The 25,342-nt window shown below is 38.2% G+C and overlaps 1 protein-coding gene across 1 annotated transcript in view; it reads right to left on the reverse strand.

The window, feature by feature from the left end:
• Nucleotides 1–421: 421 nt before the first annotated feature.
• The window catches only part of CNBD1 (cyclic nucleotide binding domain containing 1), a 164,040-nt gene continuing 139,119 nt past the window's right edge, over nt 422–25,342 (reverse strand). Inside the window, exons 10-12 of the mRNA XM_067553512.1 lie at nt 25,004–25,071; nt 3,049–3,108; nt 422–812 (exon numbers count right to left, since the gene is read on the reverse strand). Of these exons, the coding sequence (XP_067409613.1) occupies nt 663–812; nt 3,049–3,108; nt 25,004–25,071 (278 nt within the window). The 3' untranslated portion in view covers nt 422–662. The remainder of the gene's footprint in view (nt 813–3,048; nt 3,109–25,003; nt 25,072–25,342) is intronic.

The following is a 25,342-nucleotide window of genomic DNA, read 5'->3' on the forward strand; positions in this document are numbered from 1 at the left end:
CACGCTGAGTTGCTCCTCACGGGATGGTCAGTGTTTGACAGAATAAAACTGGGTTCTTCAGGAGGATTCCAGGGAGAAAGGGAGGGACGTGGAAGTCTCAGCAGAATAGAAGCATATGAGGCAGCTGGAAGAGGTAAGGAAAGACTGGAGGGAAGTTGTGGATGGTCAAAAATAACTTATGCTTAGAATACCACACAAAAATCTGTGACACTCAGGCTCCAAAAGAGAGTTGCAAATAGCACAATTCAGCATCTGTACAACCGTGTACAAATATGTTTTACTATGCAGGGAACCATACCCTTTTTCTTTAGTATTGTTTTCAATAAGGAAAAACTAGGCTAATTAAATGTTCTTTGTTAGGAAACCAGAATCCTCTTATCCCTGAGTTTTTAATAGCGTGTTAAAACTGTCCTCAGGGTAACTCAAAAAGAAAAAAATGTTTTTATTTCTTCCATCACAAAAAGATTCAATGGGTCATAGTGCAGGAAACAGGAGGGCAGGGAGAAGGAAGGGTTGCCAAGCTAAAATAATTAACAGCTGCATGCTGGTCTACAGGAACAAACAGGGTGGGCGAGGGATTTAATCTAGGAAGGCTGCTGGAAGAGTTCAGAGAGACAGAATCAATGAAATTACTGTTGGTTTACACTGAAGTCCCCAGTCTCTCATACACTGGCGTCACTCAGACAGCAACTCAATGATGCTTGTTCTTTTGATTTTCCCCACCTCTTGGCTGGATGACTCCACTCATGCATCCATTTCCCCAAACCAGGGGTAATTCCATTGTGAAACAATACATCCTGCACCACCTTGTTCTGACAAGAGAAAAATAATATGTTAAAGAGAATGGAAAAATAACTATCCGCAAGCTTAAAAGAGGGCATGCCATTTAATACGTAGCCTTAACACAGAGCAAACTCTGATCTCTGTTACAGTCAATTAATCCCATTAACTTCAATGTATATGAAACCTGGTGGCCTGATTCTCCTTTCATTTGCTCTGGTGTAAATTGGCAGTAACCCCATTGAAACTAATGGAGATACAGAGGTATAAAACCAGTGAATGTAAATGGAGAATTAGCCCCCCTGGGACTTTTATTTGATTTTAGTGAGACTGTATAGATGTAATTGAGAGGAGAATATGGTCCAGAATCGATAGGTCTGAATTAGAGATGAGTTCTAGCCATAAAGAGTACAGTCTACATAACAATCAAACAGCTGTGGCTGGCCTGGGTCAGCTGATTCAGACTAGCAAGGCTTGAGCTTCAGCCCTGTAAAATTGCTGTGTAGACATGCAGGCTAGGGCTGGAATCCAAGCTCTGGGACCCAATCAGGGGGGAGGATCCCAGATCCTGCACTCCAGCCCAAACCCAAACATCTACAAAGCAATTTTTATCCCCACAACCCAAGCTCTATGAGCCTGAGGCAGCTGGGCCAGCCATGGCTGTGCCATGAGTCTTTTATTCCAGTGTAGATATACCCAAAGTTTGGTATGGTTTAGACCCAGGGTTTTTCTTCTGTACATTCCAGAGATAAGGGCTAGCTGTGAAGTTCAGATACAGACCTGAATTCCCCCTGTAAATTTGGGGAATTTGGAGTCTTTTTTTTTTTTGTGCTTAATTCCTGTTTACAAATAACTGTAAAACATATTGTTTCTATTTAATTAACAAAAACAGCTCTAAGAGATAGTTCCATGGGACAGAGGCAGAAAAATGAATATTCTGCTAAACATATTGAAGTTTGTTTGCTGATATTGTACATGTATTTAATCAGAATGTTAAATAATTTATACAGTATGTCCTGTAAACTCTGATTAGAAATGAAACTCTGGAGTTTGGTGAATAATGAACCACACCGAGCTGTGTCCTTTCTTTCTGAGTATTGTGGCAAGCAGCTGAAAGGTAGAATATTGTGAAAAGCATCAGAGCCTTTTTTCTCCCAGTTTAATAATTCAATCTACCTGTCTATCTCTTACGAGTATTTTTACAGCACCTATTGCCATGCTATCTAAACTTCCTCACTTTTCACTGTTACATTAATTTTATTTTTTATACGCTTCTGCATTTGATTTTCCCATTACAGGCAGGGAAAACTTTGTATGCTTGATTGCTAACAAGAAGGTAAGAGCCAGTAGAGCTGGGGGGGGAAATGGCATTTTCAGTATCTCAAAAACTCCTTAAAACCACCAACAGGACATCTATTAAAATCTAGCACTGTCTTGATCACATGGGGACATCTGAACACTTTAATACAGAGCAGTGAAAACACCTGCTAACAGATTAAACACATTATGTGATGTTTTTCAATAGTATGTTGCACTCTACTGAAATTTCATTTATCTTCTCTCATAGAGCTGCTGCTTTTATCAGGAAAACAAATAGTTTAGGGATAGGGTTGGAAGAAAGCAAAAGCATCCTAATGATGTGAATAGTAATGAGATCTGAGTTCATCTGCAAGTGGGAGAGGGCAGTAGGACATGGGTGCCGTTTTGTTGTGGGACTGCATTTTGGACACCACAAACTACAGTTCAATAAGGATCCATGTAAATTTCACTGATTAAGCTGTTGACTAATTGCTGCATAAACAAAATTGGAGATTTTTATATCTTATTTCCATAGCTACCTAAATCACATCTGCATATCAGTATACAATTAGATGAACATGAATATTCTTAAATTGATCACTGTGAACTGTACTGATTTTTTGGGATTTTTTAATTACCATGGTTATTATTATTGTTACTTGGCAATGAATTGATGCATTTTTTTAAAGACGCTTGTTTGTTTTTTAAATCTGAAGGACATTTCTCCCCAAATTATAGTCACTTTTTGGTCTAAGCAAGACAGTGCCCTTTTAATTCCACCACAACTGCAAAAGGATGCATATGAAATTCTTTAGCTCTTAAAAGTTCTCTCTTAATATTTTAATTATATTTTAAAAATGGATTTCTCCAACGCTTCATGAAACTATTCTTAAACAGGCCATTTCGCATACATAGCAAGATGCTAAATAAGAGCTCGCCAATGTTATTACTCTTCATATATAGTAGTACCTTGACACTCTGCCATTCTTTTTGTGTTTCTTTATTTATATATTCAAAGTTGATCTCATCCTGCATGAAAACAGAACAATGCTGATTAGTTAAGTCAATGTTTTTTCAATTATTTAGTCTTTTGTGGCCTAATTTCAATAACTACCTAATTTTATAATCCCTTCAAGGCTGTATGATTTAATTTATATATCCCTACACAGAATACATCATTGCAAACAATATGAAAATACATATTCTTAGTTACAGAAACATGAGTATTGAATAACTGTTCTCTAATAAGAATAAGAATGTTCCTCTCACAGGAAGATACAGATTGACACCAGAACCCCATTTCATTCGGACAATTTTCCCTCTTTTTTTTTTTTAATCTGGGAGGTATTCCCAGAACCCAGTTCAAGGAGTTGGAATCCTCTTCTCTCACTACAGAAGTTTAGGGGGGACAGAACCTACACACACTACACTACACACTACAAATAAAATGAGTCAGTTAAGTTTGGGGTTAGGCCAAAGAGTCATCCTGCTAACCCTCCCCCAAATATTTGTATGTAGTAATCTCTAATGTGATCCTGATAGATCATGGGCAATATTTATTTATTGCATTCATGCCCACAATACAATAGGAAGGCTGGCTCTGCCCTGGAGCTGTGAAAGAAATACTACCAGACAAAACAATAATCAGTCTGACTTTGATGAGTAGCAACTGACAAATGAGCTCACCACTTGCAGCAAAGCCCAGAATCTCAAGTCCACAAGGATTGACTTTACATATTGGGAAGGGCTGAATTGGTGGGAAGTTCACTGAGAGGCTTTACGGAGAAGATAGGCTGGTAACATCACTGTAAAACAGACCGGGGAACGATCTCTGAGAAGCATACATCTGACAAACCTGTTGTCGGTTTCACTAGTTCAGAGGGCAGGTGGCTCCTTCAGGTAGCCAATCCAGTGGTGTTTACAAAAACAGGGAAAAAGCTGTTTTCTGTAAAACTGCCAGGCCCTGAAAAGGGGGAGCAATCCTGGTTAACAAGCAGACAAGTTAACTCTGTTTATTTATAAAAAACTGAGCTTTTGTTGCTCATGTTAATGCAGAGTAGGGTGGTGATCATAGTGGGCAAGAGCCAGTGTGAGAAGATGAATGGATAAGAGTCAGTGACAGGAGGATGGTGCTGGGGGAGCAAGGGTGAAATGTTTTGCAATCCTGGCAAAAAATGTTGAGTGGCCTGCTCAGCACCCTAGATCCTAAGCACCCCAAAATTGAGAAACACACAAATAGAGCCCAAAGAGCTTGTCAAAGGCTACCGGGCAAGTCAGTGCAGAAGTTAAGGTTAGAACTTTGGAGTTCCTGGCTCCGGGCCCTGTACGCAATCCACTGTCTCTTATTCTAGAGTTAAACCATTTTTAGTATACAGTTGAATGCGACTATTTGGAAGTAACTCACATGAGGGGGTTTGCTGAAATTATAAAATTTGAGCAGAAAGGCTGAATGGCTTATGAAAAACAACAAAGCCTTGAGACTGAGCTCAGCCATCTATTCACTCTCTAATTCATGAAGGATCAGAATGAGAAGCCAGCAAAGTCAGTAGAAACACTCCCATTGACTTCAGGAGGCTTTGGATCAGACACTATAGGCACTTTAAAAGCATTTAAAAACCATTCAGGACCCAGTTTCAATCTTTACAAGAACAGGAGTTCTGCACTTGGACTGATGGCAATACAACCTATCACCCTTCGCATAAAATTATTATCAGTGTGTCCATATTGCAAGGCGCACAAGGCAGAATATTCCTGCTCTTGCTTTTCAGAAGACCTACGGTGGCAGATCTAACCATGGACGAAATTCCATCTCCACATATGTTGCTACCTAAACTAAAATTGCCTGTGATTAATCAACACTACTTTTCTTCTGGCATTAATAGAAAGAAAATGATGAGTGGGGAAATATTAATTTCAAGTAAAAATATTAATTTCCACTAAAAGTGCTTTTAAGAGAAAAGTGAAAGAGTGCTTGGATCAATTAAATATCTGCAGTATTAATCACCAACGTTCCTAAGGGAACTGCCAGAGAACACAGAAATACCACTACCAGTTGTTTCTTAGAAATTAAGAAAAACAGATGAGGTACCAGTGCACAGGAAGAAAGCAAGTATTGTGTCAGTCAGTAGAAAGGGTGAAAGGGTTGACTCGAGTAATTCCTAAGCATTTAGACTAACGTCCCAGTGGGTAAAGCAGTGGAATAAATAATAAGGACAGCAATATGTAGTTATTAAGAAAAGAACAACAAATCTTCAACAGACAAATATGATAAAAGTACCAGGGTTTAGTGTCCCAGGAGATGTCAACTTGTTTTGACGAAAGTGACTAAGAGTTGGGACATTATTATCACTGTTATTAAAAGGCTCTCAAAAATGTACTAGATGCTTTACAGACATTCTCATGGCTCATTCTCCACAATGTTGCATGGGATTTATGCTGGTGTAACTCCACTGATTTATACCTTGTATGAAGAGAATCAGGCTCGTAGGATAAGATAGATCCCTAACCCATAGGGCTTACAATCTAAGGCCTTTATCCTTCAGGTAGCTGTGCAAATATAGATCCTTATATCTGTGCTAAACCCCTCTGTCTTCAGTAGGACTCTGAAGGGGTGTAAGAGTCTCATGAGTCCATTTGTTTGCGGGACTGACAACAGAAAGACAAAGGAAAGGTGGAAGCAAACAGCACAACATTGTATTACTTTTTTCCACCATTAAATATTCCTTTCTTTGGTCCAAAACACACAGCCTGACTATTTTCCATCTGCTTATTTAAACTGTGCCAGTCTTTCCTCATATAGTGTACCTCATCCTTTGATTTTTCATTAACCGTATTTTTTAAACTGAAGTTCATTCCACCCATGTTTCCCATGCATTCCTCTTTCCAGTCTATGTTGATTAGTTGTTTTAACCCTTTACTATATTCAATCCCTGCCTGACATAGTTTTCTCACTTTGACCAGTTTCCTTGGCCTGTCCCACCACATTATCATCTCCATCTACTCCTGACATCTCCCACCCAACATTCAAAGACCTTTCTCCACCTTAAGGCTGGTGTTATTGATGCCAGAGGGAATGCAAGGCTGTGTGCCCCTTATTTAGAAGCCACTGCTGCCTTGTCCTGTATCCTGGGAGAGGTGGAGGTTCTGGTATGGTGTGGTATGGTTCTGGCATAGCTCAAATTTCACATGCTCAAGTTCAATGGGAAAGGTTGCTGTGACCCTGATTACCCCATTGCCAAAGGAGGTCTACCTGTTTCACTTTCCCCATAGATGATAGCTTTGCACATATTCTTGAGGATTAATTAAGAGGGAGAATAGAGTCTTAGAGCTGCAAAACACAGAGAAATGGATTGGAATTTAAAAAAGGAAAATTTAGATTAGACATCAGAGAAAGGGTTTTAAACAGTGAGGACAGTTAGATGATGGAATAAATTACTGATGGAGGTGTCCCAGGCCTCTTCATCAGCAGTGTTCCAGAATAGGTTAAATTAAACACACTTGAGAGAACAGCACACAAGAAAAGCTGGCTGCAGAGGGATGGGTTAGATTAAACAAACAGATTATTTTCAGACCCAAGGTAATATGCTATGGTTCAGTCCTGCTCCTGCTGAAGTCACTGGAGTTTTGCCAATAATGTGAATAGAAGCGGGACCAGGCTTTTAATGGTTTTGTGGATCTTTCACCTTTTTATTCTTCCACTATACCTCTTTCTGGCCTTCAATTTCAGCTGAGCCTTCCTGATTTTTAACCTACCTGTACTACTACCATCTTATTAATTATGAATTGCATTGGCTATGGAATAATCAATATTTTGCTGAAACAGCATTACGAAAAGAGGTAATTCTAAATCACAATAACTTAATGAAAAAGCCAGAGACAAGATTTCCATAAGCTTTATCTGCTTTAAATCATGACAGATTTAGTATAACTATTGTGTAAGGTGCTTTTTAAATCAATGAATGTGGTTTAGAGTTCACTATTAGATTGAATTGCCAGGATCTAGAACTTTAGATTTGAAGCTCTTTAGGACAAGCATTCCCTTTCACTCTCTTGTTGGCTTTATGCTCCATCACCAGCTGCACAGTGCCATTTACATTTGCAACCCCACTACTTCATAAAGGATTATTCTTCAGATCAATATATCCATGGTTAGTAAGATGGCTGACTGCAGATGAGATGTTATCCTCTCACTTCACAATCGTCAATTATAGATATTTGGTCACTAGCAATTGCTGATACATGTTATTTCCTTATTTATACTTTATTTTTAAAAAATGACAGACCCCTGCCAGTGTTACCCTTATCCACCCTTCTTCCCTTTCCTCTTTTTGTTACAATTTGTCTTATTTGGATTGAAAGATCCTGGGGTCAGGGATTATGTCTTGCGTGTATACAGCATGTAGCACAGTAGAGCCTCAAATTCTGCCTAGGTCGTCTAGGAGCTACTGCAATACAAATACTAATTGTATCAGAATGAAATTTGAAAGGTTTAGTACACAATTCTGTCCTCAGATTGACTTTGTCTGACGACAAGGAAATAGTGCTTCCACTTTCAGCAGTGTAGACAAAAGTATTACCCCCAAGAAATACAAAACAAGTAAATATTAATTAGCTGCTAAATCTGATACTCCAGTGCATGTATAATAATGTATGCACTCTAGGCTGAAGGAATCTGAGAGGTTATCTTCATTTTTCCTAATGCATCATATTGTTAGGGGAGACACTGTCAGTATTGGAATTATGCCTATTGCCAAAAGCACCTGTAAGGCCTTTGTAAGAGCCTTAGCATAACTAGGCAGGCCAGGAACACAGGGGAAGTGACCACAAGAATTGAGCATGATCCTATGCTATCCTGTCTTGCTCCTTTCAAATTGCTAAAGTATGTGGTTTTGGAGAGACGGGAAGTCTATCTATATTTGACTTCTGGTGTGTGTGAAGGCCCATGAGACTGTAGACTCTGCAAAAACACATCTGTATAACTAACTGCTTAAAAGTGCTTGCTTAATGGTTCCTCTTTGATTGACATGTTGTGATTGTAATTGTAGCAGTTAGGGATTGACAGGTCTGAGGAATTTGGATTTGACTTTGTACATCTCTTGGAATCCATAGCAACAGGCGGATAGCTGGCCACTTAAACCTTTTTGTTTGACTACTCGAGAACCCTCCAGATCATGGTAACTATTGTTTGAAGGTGCTCTATAATCCTATCGTGTTTGTATGTGCTTGAGACTAAACAAAGCAGAGACTTTGAGTAAAAGCATTCTTGTGAGAGTACTGGAGACTAATAAAGCAAAGGCTCTAAGTGAAAGCAGTTGATTTCATGTGATTTATGCCAACCACTTAGCAGATGAAGGTGCTGCATCACCCTTGGTTTATTTCCTGAAACCACCTCGCAGAGAGTGAAGTTACCAAGAGCGTTGGGTTTGAGGAATCCCAGGTAACAATACCATAGTGCACTAGTGAGGAGAATGTGATGTGTTGTGATTATGAGAGATCAACACCACCCTCTGGCTAACACTATTCTTATTAAAAGAAATTCTAGCCTACAGCATGGGTTGTACTTCAGTCACTTTAGTACAATACATAGTAATAAATGCAACACTAAGTATGCTTTACCTCCCAATGTAATTAACATTACCTACAATATTCTGCCCTCTGTGAAATACATACCATACTTCTATTAAAAGAAAATAATTAAGCCCATTAAATTGTTTACAGGTGTCGAAATCATAAGTATAGTTGTAGATTATTCAAAGGAGCAGTTTCTTATATTTAATTATCATAGTACCACAAATGCAATATGAATGCAATAAAGTCATTACATAGTCCATATGCATTTAGTTTCTTGTCACAGAACAGAAATTTTAGTCCATAGAGGCACCCTTCATGTCCATAACAAATTGGCACAGCTTAATTTGCAGGGGAATATCTTCAGGCGATAAACAAATTTAAGAGATGAATCTGTGCATCAAGAGAATCAGAGACATGGATTTTCTGTTCCTGATGTAAGTGTTCAAGGAACAGCAGCACATATTTTTCCATATGATTAATTATATGTGCAAGGGCCTTTCTATTCCACAGTCTTAAGTAGATCAGTAAACATAGGATGGGGGTTGTTTTGTTTTTTTAAACATACCTCATACAATGGAAGCTGACTGGAAGTCTGGATATTAACATTAGAGAATATAGCTGTGTACAGTTTATTTTTATTTTTCTAGTGTCCAGTTATGTCTTGTACACTCTATTGTACTTGTTTCAGATTTAAGCCTTTTGGACAATACTTTTCTTGGTCTGTAAACTCTACCTATCTTTTGTGGGATAGAACTTGGCTGTTGCCTGCTACGTAGTTCTGTAAGAAATCTTATGATAAATGATTTCCAGGGCTTTTCGTCTGGGTCAGCAGTTTGCAAACAGTATTTCAAATTCAATTAAAATGTTTTATTTCCTCATTGGCCTAAGGATAATAAATGGAAGAACACATGTACTTAATATTCTCTCCTATTGAAATCCTTCATATTATATGCAAGCAAACTAAGGTCCATTGTCAGTGACTAGTTATTTCTGTTTTCATTAAGACTGAAGGTTGTTACCAGGAACTTGATTACTGTTGTGAAAGTAACCAAAGATGTTCAAGCTAATTCTGGTGAATTGCAAAACTAATGAGTAAATAGATCAGCATAGCAGGGTTTCTTTTGTTTTGGTTTGGTTTGGTTTTTTTGCTATTGTTTCAAAATGTCCTACTGTATCAATACAATCTTTTGCCATTAAGAATCATGTGAGAGAACTGGCTGAGACAGCACTGTGTGTTAGAGCTATTTTGATATGCATACAGTGCCTGACCTATAGCATGTTGAAATCAGTGGAAAACTCCAATGATTTTCAGTGGCCATTTCTTCAGGTCCCTGGGAAGTAACATGATTTTAGACTGCTCAATTTCTGAGTCCATTCTTGGCCACCAACAGAGACCTGTAAGCTTTGATTTGACTTGGATAAATCTATGATGAGTTTCATGAACAAGATGAGTAAACCTGAGCTGGAGTTTAAAGGAACAGTCATAGATTTGGCCTAATTCTGACCTCGCTTACATAAAGTTGATACCAGTGTAACTTTATTGACTTCAGTCAAGTTATTTCTGATTTATACCGTGAGATTAGAGGCCCAATTCATCCCCTCGGTGGAACAGCTTGGACGATGGGGGATGAAATCTCAGTACGGATCCTCTTGTGGAGATCCTTCAATATAATCCCATCAGGCATTAGTCCTAGCTAGTTTTTCTAGCTCCTGGCAGCAGAGAAAAGTACACTTGGGGCATACTTAAAGGAAAAAAACACCTAAAAAATCTATAGGGGATCTACAACTATTGCGTAAATTGTAACATCATGATGTAAATCTCAGAAAAAAAAATCTGCTAGAGATTGCTGAAAAGTGATCTAAATCAGGATTTTATGCCTCTTTCTCAGTTCATGTGACTGGAAAAGAAAAAAATGTATCTGACTAATATACCACGTGGAAAAATTCAGTTTTGAACCATGCTTAACTTAATATTCAGACAGAGTTTTCTTTTTGTTTTTTCATGCTATGCTGGTCTCCTTCAATACACTACAGTATAAATTGAAACTGAACTTTCAAAATCAGTGACAACACCTTCTGGAAAGCACTCTGATGATACAAGTCTAAAAGACATGCAGCAAAACCAAAGAGAGCCCCCCACCCCCGAGTCATGAAGCTTGAAAGATCATGGCTATCTTTGTATTATACCTGATGATGTGTGCCCTGCAAATCAAAAGTAGCAACTAGTGTATTGCCCCATGGCTCCAAGTACATTTCCTCAGCATGTGCTCATGCGTTGCTGTCATTCACAGCTTCCTTATAAGACTCATGTTGATCCACAGACATACAAAAGCCACCTGCTTTCCCCTGGTAACATCAATTGAAGGCATCCCTTCGGAAGAGTCTCACCATTCTTTTCATGCTGCTATTCCACACTCTCTTTTAGAGTTCTTCGGACAGTTTCCTCACAGACAAAAGCAAATGTCTAAGTTTCTGTTTTATGAGACATCATCTCTGCTCAATTTTATTTTGCATGCAAATGCAACTGCACTGTTCAGTGTATCACTCTGTGTAGTCTGTCACCATGGAGATAAAGGCTTGACAAATAGTGTTATTCTGTGAAGGTGTGGAAGAAATGCATCCATTTACTCCTTGTAAGTTTAAAGTAATAAAAAGGTCCATTCCAAGAACTGGGCTAATATTTTACAATACAGAACTCCACAATTATATTACCAGTGTTATGTGTCACCAGCACATTAAGGCAATCAAGCACAGAGATTGGTTTCCTCAAGTAAGTTAACAGACTTGGTTTAGGATCTGTAAGCTGAGCACTGAAAACACTGGAGGTCAGTAGATTCAGTCAGAACTGACACAGCTGAATTAATATATCTGTTCAGTGGAGTGTAGCTTTCCTCCATGGATGGAAATATCCATATGGCAAAGCAGTTTATATGAACAAGTTTAGCTGAACTGCAATTATGTACGTTAAAGACAGTAACTCAATATTCCTGTTTTATGAAATAAGAATTGTGGAATATATTAATTACATGACTTATCTTTTCTAAATGTCCATATTGGGTATCCTAGGGCAGATCCTATACCATTGACTTTTGACCATTGACCATTGTAAGGGAGTTCTGCTATTGGATCCTTTTTGTAGGGTAGCCTGTGTTGTTGGCTGCATACAACCAAAGATCCAGAATGGAAAGATGACTTTTTTCATGAAGTGGATGATGATGAGATACATGGATCTTACTAGATGGTAAGAACTGTATTCCATTTACCACCATCTTGTCGGACATGCTTGTCTAGTGATTACACAGCTAATTAATTATATGTTTGAACATGGTCTATAGTCCCTAGAGCAATTATTTTAGCCTCTATCATCAAACAGACTCAGTTTGATTAACAAGAAGCTCAGCTTTCTGTAAAGTTAGTTCTAATGGCAGAAGAAATCATTTATGTACGCATAACATGCCTGTTTCTTTTACCATCTGAACTTGAATCATATCACTGGACATATTACTTTACAGACACATAAGTTCCCTTAAACTTATTAGTACATATCTGTGTATACTGGTGAAATGTGGATGTGTCTACTACCACTCATACTTTCACCATAAGTTTTTTTAAAGCTGAAACCACAGTTGCATACCTAGATATTAAGAATAAGAACGGTATAAAATATATGTGATGCCTTCAATATCCATACAGTATTAGAAAAGCAGGCATCCTGCACATCCTCATTACTATTAAGGGTATAGACCATAAGCATACCTAATTAGTGTTTAAAAGGCAGCCCAAGTTCACCAGCCTAAGGAAGAAATGCAGAAGGATGTATAAGAGATATGGGGTAAAATTTTTGAAAGTGCCTAAGTAACTTTAGGTTCTTAAGTCCCATTGAATATTAATGGGCATTAGTCTTCTAAAGCCCTGATGTATTTAAAGGTATTTAGGCATCTATCTGCATCTTTGAAAATCTGTCCCTAAGGACCTTGTTTTGCCACCATGGATGTCACCTCCCTATATACCAACACCCCTCAAAATGACAGCATCATTCCCTGCCTCAAACATCTAGAAGACAATGGACAGTACAAAGATATCTACTTCAAACACATCACCAAACTCATCCATTTCATTCTCACCCATAACAATTATACATTCAACAACAAATACTTTGTCCAAACCATGGCCAGCCATGGGTATAGGATAGCTCCCCAATATGCCAACCTCTTCTTGGGCAACCTCGAGGATGAATTTTTGGACTAGTACACCATGAAACCATTGAAATACCTGAGATACATCTCTGATATTTTTGTCCTCTGGACAAATGATCTAAACTTCTTATAGATTTCCACCACAACTTTAACAAGTACCACCAATTCATCAAACTCTCTCTAGAACACTCCCGCTCCAGCATCAACGTCACGGCCACCACAATCAGTTCAACAATGCACCCCTAGAGACCACTATATACAAGAACTCCACAGATCCCCACACCTACCTTCATAGATCCAGTACCCACGCCAACAAACCAAGAAATCTGTTATCCACAGCCAGGTCCTCAGATACTATACAATATGCTCCAAGGAGAAAGTCCAGGATACACTCCTTAACACACTTAAAACCACCTTCACCAAACAAAGACACTGCACCAGAGAAGTAGATTGTACCATTGAATGGGCCACCCAAATACCCCGAAAGAACCTGCTTCAATACAGAAAGAAACCCTCTGACTACACACCCCTATTTGTCACTTACTACCCTACACTGGAACCCATACAGGATATCATTAAACAATTACAACCCATACTTGATGGGGACCACATCTTGAAAGAATTTTTTCCAAAACCCCCTCTTCTGTCCTATGACCAACCCCCCATCCTCACCAAGCTCATCATCAGAAGCAAGCTCTTCACAGACCAGGACTCACCAACTCAAAGCAGCACCAGACCCTATCAGAATAACAAATGCAAAACCTGCAGACATATCTCCACTGCTACAATGATTAACACCCCCCCCACACACACACAACACACTTTTCAAGATCCATGGGTCCTACACATGCCTATCACAACATGTGATGTACCTCATCCAATGCACTAAATGTCCCAATAACAACTATGTGGGTGAAACCAGACAATCCCTAAGATCTCAAATGAACTCACACAGAAAAATGATAAAAGACAAAAACACCATATCACCCATGGGCAAACACTTTTCACAAAACAATCCCTCTATGTCTGATCTCTCAGTCCTCATCCTCAAAGGAAACCTGCACAACACCTTCAAAAGACAAGATGGGGAGCTTAAATTCACAATTTTGCTAAAGACTAAAAATCATGGTTGTGGTTTATGGATTTGTGGTTTATTACAATAATTTGTAATCCATTAACCCCCCTTTTTGTCCAGTGCAGCAGCAGTGTTAACAAGCCACTTCACCTTGAATGGTCCCTTAGAATATGTGCTAACTACTTATGCTAAACTATCTATTCAATCTTGTATTTAGCTGAGACACTCTCAGTATCTTTCCCAGACTGAAGAAGAGCTCTGTGTAACCTCGAACGCTTGTCTCTCTCACCAAATGAAGTTGGTCCAATAAAAGATATTACCTCACTCATCTTGTCTCTGTACTGGCCTAAGTCACTTTGAGAAGGGGATTTAGCCTCCTAAATCACTTAATTATTTTTGAAAATTTTATACACAAAATCCTGTCTCACCACATAAATGTTATACTTTGGTCACCATGAAATACAATCATTAGATTTAAAAAAATAATTGGAGCAATCTCACTTTAAAATTAGACTATTCTATAGAACTATAGAACCATAGAACTAGCAGTGTTACTGTAGGAAACTCTGACCAGCAATAATAGCCTTTTCTAACACTGTATGGGCCCGATTCTGACTCTTTTATTCATATTGTATTTATTCTATTTGCCAAAGAGCCATGTTGAAATCAATTGGAATACTTAACAGAATAAGGTATTATTCAACACTAGAGTTGCAAATTCTGGAAACATCAATCTAAAGAAACAAAGGGACATCCTTTCTTGTGATCTCCTTTCTTGTATTAAGTAGCACTTTACTCCACGAGCAGTTATAATGAAATTATTGAGAACACTATAAAGTAAGGTGATACTCAACATGAGGAAACATATCAGCATCTGGCCCAAAATAAAATAAGCTACGAACATGTGAGTATAGTGATACTTACTATCATCTAGCTAGCATCCCAGGTAACTTACATCATTCACCACAAAGATATCAGTTATTCTCAAATTGCAGGAGTTCCAAATGATTGTTCAAATGAGCACAACAGCAAATGTTGAATATGAAAAGTTACCAGGGATGGTTACTATTGTTATACTTATCTATCTATGCTGTAGATTTTACATGGTTTTTAGTTGGTATTTGAGACAAAATAATGTCGTAAATGCCTGCAAATAACTTAATATGGATGGAAGAACATTTAGAAATCAATCCTTGCTTTGGATTTGTGACTGCCAAATGTGGTGTGAATATCTTGGCCATTTTTCACAATTTGTTCCCAGCTGTGCAACAATCTTCAATTCATAAATTAGGCCATTTTTGGCAGATCAATGACCATTTACATTTGGAAAACAGTAGTCTCCATCACAACAGGCCAGCCTTGTGGGAAAGTAATTATTCTTAATGTGGAAAAGAACAAGAAATGAAATCACTGAGACAAAGAAGCATTAATGAGTCAATTTTCTACAGCTTCACAGATGAGGTGGAAAATAACTTGGGTCAGTAGAACATCATCATAACTAGCTGTGGCAAGGGATAGACATGACCTTATTCATCTAACCTGAAACTACCACAAGCATTATTATTATTATAAAGATAAGAAGTCTTAAGACCCCTATTTCCTAGAAATACTACAGTATTTGGTGCCATTGTTGTCTAAACTTTGGAAAGATTTTTTTTTGAATCATTGTCAAATGGGATCAGTAAATGTTTACTGCTTTCCAGCTACAGTGCAATATTTTACTTTATATTTCTTCCAAGTTTTTTCTCCCAAAATATTGAATTCAACAAGCACTAACATTCTTTTTTTCTAACTTTATTGAAGATTTTTCAGATTAACATTAGAAGACTGTAAAATATTGATTCCACACTTATGAAAGATACTAGAACTATATTTAATGCTAATAAAGTTTATTTATATGAATGTATACATCTATTTGGGACAATCTTAATGATTCCATACAATACAGTAAAGCACTGTACTACACTCACAATATACTGTATTTAGCTGACAATCAAAAGAATGGAAGTTTTGTATCAAAGAGATAGTGTTTATAATAATTTCAGATCAAAATACTGCCACAACAAAATTTGTATCCTTGGGCCCTGATCCTTCAAAGAGATCTAGAAGGGTGGATTTTCACAACCACACGTAGTCCCACTGATTTTAACTGGACACTGCATAGGGGTAAGCTCTGCCCATATCTGTCTCTTGCCAGGATTAGGGTGTTGGAAAGGAAACTTGATTTTATTGGATAGCATCATGCGAAGCTGATCACAGATGCTTACAGTGTTTTTTATAGACTTTTCCTAGTCAGAAAGGAGACGGATGAAATCCAAGATGGAAAATTTGGTATCTGTATTCTTTTCTTTTTGCCTACCACTTTGACGAGATCTTACAGAACTGTTAGCAGACACTAAATAACCAAACCTGGTATGTTCCAGAATAAATCAGGATGTGTGTATGACAGGAAGCATAGTCTGAGTTAGTTAAATTACACTTTCAAAATGTCCACAAAGTAATTTTTAATATGAAGGATCAAGTTAAAAATCTAGACCATAAATATCTTTAAAAAAAAACATGACATTTGGAAATAGACTGAATTAAGCCTCTTACAACAGTTTGTTTGTTCTTTTGATTTAAAAACTTTTGATAATTTGCCATGCAAAAGTCCTAAAAAAGCAACAGTTATTGGAAGTAAGTTTCTAATTAGAGTGGTGTATGGGATCCTTTTTACTGTTGATTTCCAATGTGTTTCCAGGCTAGATTTCAACACAGCACTCTTAGGATGACTCCCACACAGCAAATTTCCAAATCCCATTGTTACAGAATTCTGGTTCTACAAGATAGTAAAATTATTACCTCTCATCACCATCGTAATATGTGCGTAGGAGAGAGAACAGCTGACCCCTTGAGTCTTCAACCTTTTTTTTTAATATAAAATATTTATCGACTGAAGTTTTCAGTTCATAGAGAAACTGGTTGCCCCTCAAATTGAAAAAGTTATTGCCCATAGGAAGAAATACTGCTACCCCTGTTCAGCGCCCCCATGGAAAAACCACTGGGGCTCCTCTGCAGAGGGGAAGGGGCGCATGTTAGTGGATTGGGTTACAGAACTGGGGCCAAGGTCTACAGCTCCTGGTATTATCCTGAAGCCATTTGAAGAAAATGCCTACGTCAGTTTGAGTGATTAAAACTCTTAATCAAGATTATTACATAGGACACATGAGGCTATTAAAAGCTCTGTGGTCAAAGAACAAGAAAAGTCCTCAACCATCCACACAGGGCAAAATATTTTCTTTTTTAAATGCAGAAAGTGCCTGCATAACAGCCATTTCTATAGGTGGGCTGCAGTGTAACTCTTTAAAAAACATACCTTACATTCATATACAAGCCTTAACACTTGAAAAGTAGCCTATCCCCTCCTATTCTGCTTGCCTCATGGACTCGTCTACACACAGAAATTGCACTGATTAGACTAAACCAGTTTCAAAATTGATCTGTTTAAATCAGTACCAACTTCTGTGGACACTCTTACAACAGTTAAGAGTGGCTAAAATCAATTTAGCTTAATTTGATTCATTATCATATTAAAATAAATCTATTTAAGGTGAATTTTTTTTAACTCTGAGGGTAATTAATTGTTAGAACAACTTACCACAGGTTGTGGTGGTTTTCCCATTACTAAATCAAGATTGGCTGTCTTTCTAAAAGATACGCTCTAGTTTAAACAGGAGTTAATTTAGGGAAGTGCTATGGCCTGTGTTGTGCAGGAGGTCAGACTACATGATTACAATGGTCCTTTCCGGCCTTATGGTCTATGAATCTATTTGGTTCAATGCCCCTGAGCTACTCTAATTGCACCAGCTTCTTCCATTCCTCTACAGACCATTATACAAGCAGAGAATAGTTAGAGTGTTGTGTGCTCCAGCCACATCACTTACTGCCCTGTAGCCCATGACCAACACATCCCTTATGCTGACAGCAGGGAAGGGAACTGATATAGAACCATCACAACCCATTTATATTAATTGGAGAACCCCTTTCTTCATGAAAGGGGTATTTTGAGAGGACTATTTAAATCCTCTGTATGTCTCCAGGGTAATGAAGGAGCTGGGCCCCTATCTCTCTCTCTATATAAATATATTTGGTTTCACTTGAATATTTCCACCTTTCTGGTTTTTTTTCACACTTTCTCATAAATAGAGAACAAATCCAATAAAGTGAGCTCATCCATCTGTAGACTTCAGTGTCTAGAGCTGTCAATCAAGTATCTTTTATGACCTCTAAATTCACACAAACACAAACCGAACCCCCACATCCCCAACACACACACACACACACACACACACTCCCCACACACAAAGTTTTCTGCTGACAGGAAGCCAGTGTCAACAATCCTTACCAACTGTACGGCTATAGATGTGAGTAGTTTTCCTACCTTCTATTACTTTTTATTTTTTGTGGGGAGGAGCACTATAATGGAGGATTTTAGTACAATTAATCTCTATTCATCCTCAAACATATTACTGCTGTTAGACAAAAGCAATTAATGCTACTAATTTGTAGCACTGGAATCTTTTTTGTATGATTAAATACTGAAGTAGTGCACATCTTTTTATTTTATTATCTTCTGGAGAGTTGGAGTTTTAGAAAAGAGATGTTCATTACAGGAAAGTTGGGGAAAAAAGCTCTGAAATCTCTTATCTTAATGTAGACCTATGTTATTCTAAGAATGATAATGATTTACCATTTGGTACTCTATTTTGCATAAGCATTAGCATATACTACAAGGGAATACTGTTTTTGAGAATCATGGTTGGATTATACCATTACTCTAGCATGAGACAGTATTATTTAAAAAATAGACTATCTTTGAACAATATAATAGAATCTTCTTAACTGGGGCACACCTTGATGAATGTTCTGAATTAAGCAGCAAACCAAGTTAAAAGGTTTTGTTTTTTAAAACCAAACTTAATTGAAATTCTTTCTCACACCTGCTATTTGCACTGTAGAGGGGTTTCCAAATGTAATGTCCTGCTCTGAGGACACAGAGCCAAAAATTCATGCAGAGAAAAGGCAGGAATTAAAAGGTAAATGATGTAGAATAAGGAAAGAGTAAAGCTCAGACATAAGATCCATCATAAAGCAAGTCCTCATGGAAAGTCTTCTTAGATCACCATCAGACATCTTCTCCACCATCAGACACCAACATCAGACATCTTCAGCAAGGGGCTCTGTATTATCGATAGGAAGAATGTGGGGGCCATCTGTGTTTGGTAGTTCAGATCATCTCACAAGACTTTATTTTGCACAGTTGAAATCCTATGCTTCATCCAGAATTGGGTATCTCATGTCAGGCTGGATCCTGCCACTCTTACTCATGTTCAATAGTACCATACTCTACAAGTAGTCCCAATGGTTTCAACATGGCTACTCACAAAGCAAGGCACTATTCAGCATGACTAAGTGTGACATAATCTAGGCCATAATAAATTAGCACCACTTCTCCAGCCAAAGGAATTCACAGAAGCAGAATTACAATCCTAATTAAGGAGCAGTCATCCCTGGGAAACATCCCAATTAAACAGATATACAAATTAAATATGTCCCAATTAAGTGGAGTGCACTGTATTTCAATATTTTGCTGAAAAGTAAGTGGATTTATTAGTCCCATTATGTTGATGTAAATGTGGTAACAATTATCATTCACTTTCATTAGTCAAAGCATCATTAAGAATGGGTGAGTTGACATAGTAGGGGGAAAACTGAAAGACCATATTGCCATCTTTTCACTGGACAAAAACAAATTAAGAACTTTTCTTCTCCATCTTACCAAACCACGAACCATATCCTATGCTTTATGTCTCCACAAATGCCCTCTGATTATGCCCAATAAAATATTCACCCTATTTTCCAAAACAAGATACAATACTAAATGCCTTGACTAAACAAAAGACATAATATTATAGATTTTGAAAGATTAATATGGAAAAAATATGGGCTAACTTCAGCTATGGTCCAACCTAATTGATTCCAGAGACAAACATGGCATAAATTTCTCTTTCACCAGTTTGGATTATAGGATTTTGTTGTTGTTGTTCCCAATTATTGTGGACGTAGACACAGTATTGTTGATGTTCTGTTACTTCATGGTACAAAGGGGCAAAATGGGATTGATTTCAGTTATGCAAAGCCAGAAGCAGGAGTGACAGATCATCAGAAATGTGAACATGAGTAGCCGAGTTATGTATTGTCATGTATTATGTTGAATATTAATCTTTTTTTTAAGAGCCTTTAGAGTAAATTTCTTAGTTTTTATTCTTTTCAGTATTTATATGAACTATTTGCCCCTCCCTACATTTATGCATGCATATGCCAACCTCATCTCCCCCAAACCCATTTGCCAGCAATCATTAACCTACCTTATGCCCCACCCTACCCTTACTCACATGAGCTCCATTCCATTTCCGAATCCAAAAAATCTCACATACAGTATGATTTTCAGAGAAGCTGAGCACATGCACAAATGCAGAGCATAAGCTCATCCTCTGACCTAGCTTACCTCACTGGTAATCATCAAATTACCAATCAGCATCCTTCCAACTATCTTCACACCAAGATAGAATCTTATCCTCAGTCCCCTCCACCTTTCATTATTTAACAATAATTCTTAGCACTTAAATAGAGCCTTCCTGCTCAAAGTGCTTTGCAAACATTAACTAATGATCCTCACAACTTCCTAGTGATGGAGGGAGGGAGGTAAGTATTATTATCCTTGCTCTACAGATAGGGAAACTGAGGCAAAGGTGAAGTGACTCTCTCAAGGCCACACAATCTGAACTAGGACCCAGGTCTCCCCACTCCCAATAATTTAAACCACTAGTCCATGATGCCTCTCAATGGGACATTTTCCCTTTCATGTCCCTGAAAATTCCCTTTCACCTCTGTTAAATTCCTGCCCCCTACAAATTTGTTACTTGAAAGTATACTACAGGTTTCAGACCAAGCAAGGACTAAAATATATGGATTAACAACCACCATATTTTTCAGTGTTGGGATTGCAGTAGTCAAAATAATACCAGATAGATTGCTGTAGCACTTCCAAGATTTCCAATGGAAAACAAAGACATGATATTCTTTTCCCACAGTGAGTTTGCCTCATCGACAGTAATATGAAACATCAGGGAAAATGAAAGCCAAATGTCAGTATTATATTCCAAGTTCAGAGGATGGATTCTTAGTATCCTTATTTTTAAGTAAACGCTCTAACACTATAGACAGAAGCTTTAGTTTTTACTAAAAAGTTAAATTATATTTTTAAGAGACAATATTCCTGTGGGCGTTACTACAGTATGAAGAACACACACTGTAGCCAGGGAGATCTTGATATATGTCCCTAACAACACTTGAGAGTGCTATTTGGGAGGGTGAGCTATGTGCGCGACACGTCTCTCTCCCTTGCCACCTCCCAATTGTGCCCCCTTCATTGGGGAATAAAATAGAAAACACTCTCTTCCTCTAGGAGCTGACTAAGCTGACTTCTCAGTAGTCCCAGCACCTGCAGCTAACAGATGGCCATGTGCCACCACTCTTATTTATGTTGAGTTGTAATTTACTTCATGAGTGTTTCACTGAAGTCAGTGGAGTACTACTCAGTTTGAAAAAGTGTTCCGGAATCTGGTCTAGGATGAATAGAAAAAGAAAAGCACTTATTACATTCGACTCAATTGTGCAACCTTGTGCAACCTTGACATTGGTGGGCACTCTTACTCACACATGTAGTCCCGTTGAAGTCAGCTGAACCATTGGGGTAAGTAAGTGCTCACCCAACATTATAATGGGATTCAAAAGGCAGTCCTTATCTAGCTTCTTTCATCTGACAATTTGAAAGCCCTTCATAAACAAAAGACCAGACTGACTCTTTAGGCTCTGCCCAAAATGTGGTGAGGTATACAGCTGCATTGCTCCAGAAAGTGCACCAAGGAAGAAATTGTGACTCATTCACAATTCCTTTTCTGTTCCACTCTTGCTCTGATATAGAAGAAATTTACTGCAGTCCTGAAAGGGGCACAGTTTACTTTTCCCTTTGCACCCACCAAGTCTTTCAAAACTCCATTTTTAGAATATCTGTTCTTGCTCTGTGATAGTCTGTTTCCATGACATCAACATCTTTCTCAAAGGTTTTCTCATGTGCTGTTGTCCTGCTCTTTTCCATCAGTGATCCAATTATTTCTCAGTAATTCTATCATTTGACTTCCATGTTAGTTTTTGATTCCTGATGATGAGGAAAGAATTTTCCCCAAATAAACAAGTTATACATACAGCTCAATGAATCTTTCGCCATTGTCTATCCACCCCCCAGTTCTGTTTACTCATGCAGTGCTCATATCTGGGGTTATCATTACCAACTTTGACATTCATATAACCCATTACCAGAATGACATCATAAGCATGAACTTGGTTTAGTACATCTTTCAATTTGTTGTGGAATGTCTTTTACCTGTTCATCATGATCTGGGTAGGTGTGTAACATTGGTTAATGGTTACTTTAGCATGATTTGTAACAAAATGTGCTCTTATAATTTGTGAGTCAACTGGTTCCCATTCCTGTAGTGCTTGTGTTACCTTTTCGTCAAGGTGTAGTCCAGCTCCCTCTGTATGAGTAGCATCTTGTCTTCCTGAATAGAATACTGTTATACTGTCTGAATGAAGTCTTTCATATTCAGTCCATCTCATTTTGCTCACTCCAAGAATACTAATACTAAACTGACTTATTTTCCCACATGGTTCTCACTTTCCAGTACACAATTCTAGTTTTAGTTTTTGCTGTTAGATTATCTTGTTTCAGGAGATGAACTCCCTCCCGGATTTTGTCCACCACCTTCATACCTCCGTTTGAACTCATTTACTGATTATTAGGAAAAGCCATGTTCTCCTTTAGGCTGGCTAATTAAGACAGAAGACAGACTCTTGTATCAGGGTTGTTTCCATAACTGACATTGTTTCCATTTGGACAAGTAGTTAGCTTGACTTACAATCATAAGTCCATGGCTCCTTATTCAATATATTTGGAGCAGCCTATACTTTGGGTCTCTAATCTGCCACCCAAGAGATGCACCTTGAGGGTTAGGATGCTCCAGCTGCTTTACTTTATGGACTACTCAAGTACTTAAAGTTAAGTCAGTCAAATATGCATAGTCTAATGAGGACTGTTGTTCCACCCAGAATGACCACAGTTGATGGCTTCTGTTCAGGCATCATGTAGTGAAGTTCTCGGATCTGGTGCAATCCTGCAAATCCATGAATTTCTGGGGCATTGCTAGGGGCATTGCCAGGTAGGGTCACCACATACCTCCCTTCACTCATTGATGGATCATTTCAGAAGCTTTATGCTCAGGATTTGGTGTGACAGTACATATAGAATGCCTCTAGCCATGCAATAATGAAAATCCTTGATGAATCTGGACCTTTGTCAGCAGCTTTAATTTATGCAATTTTGAAAGAATGAGGTAGATTCTGTTCTCTGTTAAGCTAGTATAAATAAAGCATTACTGCACTGAGTCTGCTGCATGTTTGGTGACAAGAAAATAGGATCTAATTCCTCCCAATAGGTCTGCTTCTTCCTCTATACAATCCGAGATTATTTGTAGCTCTTTCACCTATTAGGTTAGCTGAATAAATAATTGCTCCTATGCAGACTAATGGATAATCAGAACTTGAAAAGTTAAGTTCTCTCTCTTTTGCTAAACAAAATTTGGCTAGAATCAAGCTTCTTGCCCTTTTACTGCTAATAACACTTGCTGCCTTCTCAGACATGGATATACCACTGGCTTAAGGAGAGGTGTGTCTCTATCACCTGAACATCTGCTCTGCTAGACATCAAAGTACTGGTTGTGGTTCTGTGTATGTATGTATGTCTCTCTCTCTCTCTCTCTCTCTCTCTCACACACACACACACACACACACACACACACACACACACACGTACACGCACCACAAAGCTGTTGTTCACTGGCAATACAAATAATCAGTCTAATTCCTTTTAAGGCTTTATATTGAATATAGCATCCATTTCCAGGAAGGTAAGACCAACTGATTTATTCATTTATCGAAATATTTCACTTTGTCCAAGTTTTATTTTAAATCCTGCTTCAACTCACACAGTATCTAAAGCCAGATTTACCTGCCCCTCCTATACCATTCCTTGTGGTGTAAATGGGCCATAATGGCTCACCAGAGTATTCCCTCAGGACAGAAGCAAGGTTAAGGTTAGAATCCATTTCTCTTTCAGCCTCAGTAGAGAAGCATGCTGGGGCCCTGCTTGGTGGAATAAAAAGGTGTGGCTAGACTGCTCTCTGGCTGTCACAGATTGTGGAACAGTCGATTGGATGCAAGAATGTACCAGCCCTTGGAACAACCCAGAACCTGAATGCACAAAGGGAGCTTAAAGTCACCTTAGACCTCACTCTGCCTTGGCAGTGCCTTCTGTGCTATAATTCCTGAAAGGTGCAGCGTAGAATCTGGCCTTTTGTATGCAGCCTTCTTAGATTCACACGATGAAGCTAAAATATAGCATGTATGCTGTCTGAGTGATTCAGGAAAATGTATTTTAAAAGGACTCTGTGCAGCTTTTTAAACAGGCCTCTTCTAACAATGTGTTTGCATGCCATAAAAAGTGAAATCAAGTATCTTTGTTGTGACGGGTGAGTGACAGCTTTGAGAATATCTTGTACGTTCTTGTGCTGTCACAAAATATAGCCGCAAGCAATACCAACATACATTAGCAGGTGGATGAATTGACAACAGCTTTCACTCACTTTCTGCTTCACTTTGCATTTTTTTCCCCAGACAAGTGTAAAAATACAAATTTCTACAGCCATTTTTATCATACTTTGTTTTCCTAGTGAACCAGTTAGTATGCAATTAGCCAAGGGGAGAAAATACTACTTCTCTCATCACAGTCTTGTTCAGGTCTAATTTCCTTTTGAGCAGTCCACGACAGATCTTCAACTGATGTAGACTGTCATAGCTCTATTGACTTCAACTGAGGATCTGCCCCTTCATTCTAACCATATCAGACCTCACATTTTTAGCTTACTTGTGTGATATTACCAAATGTTGGCTCAGCAGTTTGGAGAAGCAGCATTTGAGTCACCACATCTAAACCTAAAACAAAAGAGGGGAAGAAATTACCGAAACGTTTAAAAAATAATACGAATGACAGAAGAAGCAGAAAAGTGAGTGGCGGAAATATTCAATTACAGCTACAGTGAATGGTGCCACTACTTAGGGATTGGTCCAAAGCCCATGGAAGCCAATGGAAATCTTTCTATTCACTCGAAAGAGTTTTGGATTAGTCCTTAAAGAAGGCCTAATCCTGTTTGCAAGCAAACCCACTGATCAGAATGAATTACCCATTTGAGTAAGACAGATGATT

The sequence above is a fragment of the Emydura macquarii genome, unplaced genomic scaffold, assembly GCF_026122565.2.
Source record: "Emydura macquarii macquarii isolate MOO-44397 ecotype Brisbane River unplaced genomic scaffold, CSIRO-AGI_Emac_v2 contig_1477, whole genome shotgun sequence".
Taxonomy (NCBI): Eukaryota; Metazoa; Chordata; order Testudines; family Chelidae; genus Emydura; species Emydura macquarii.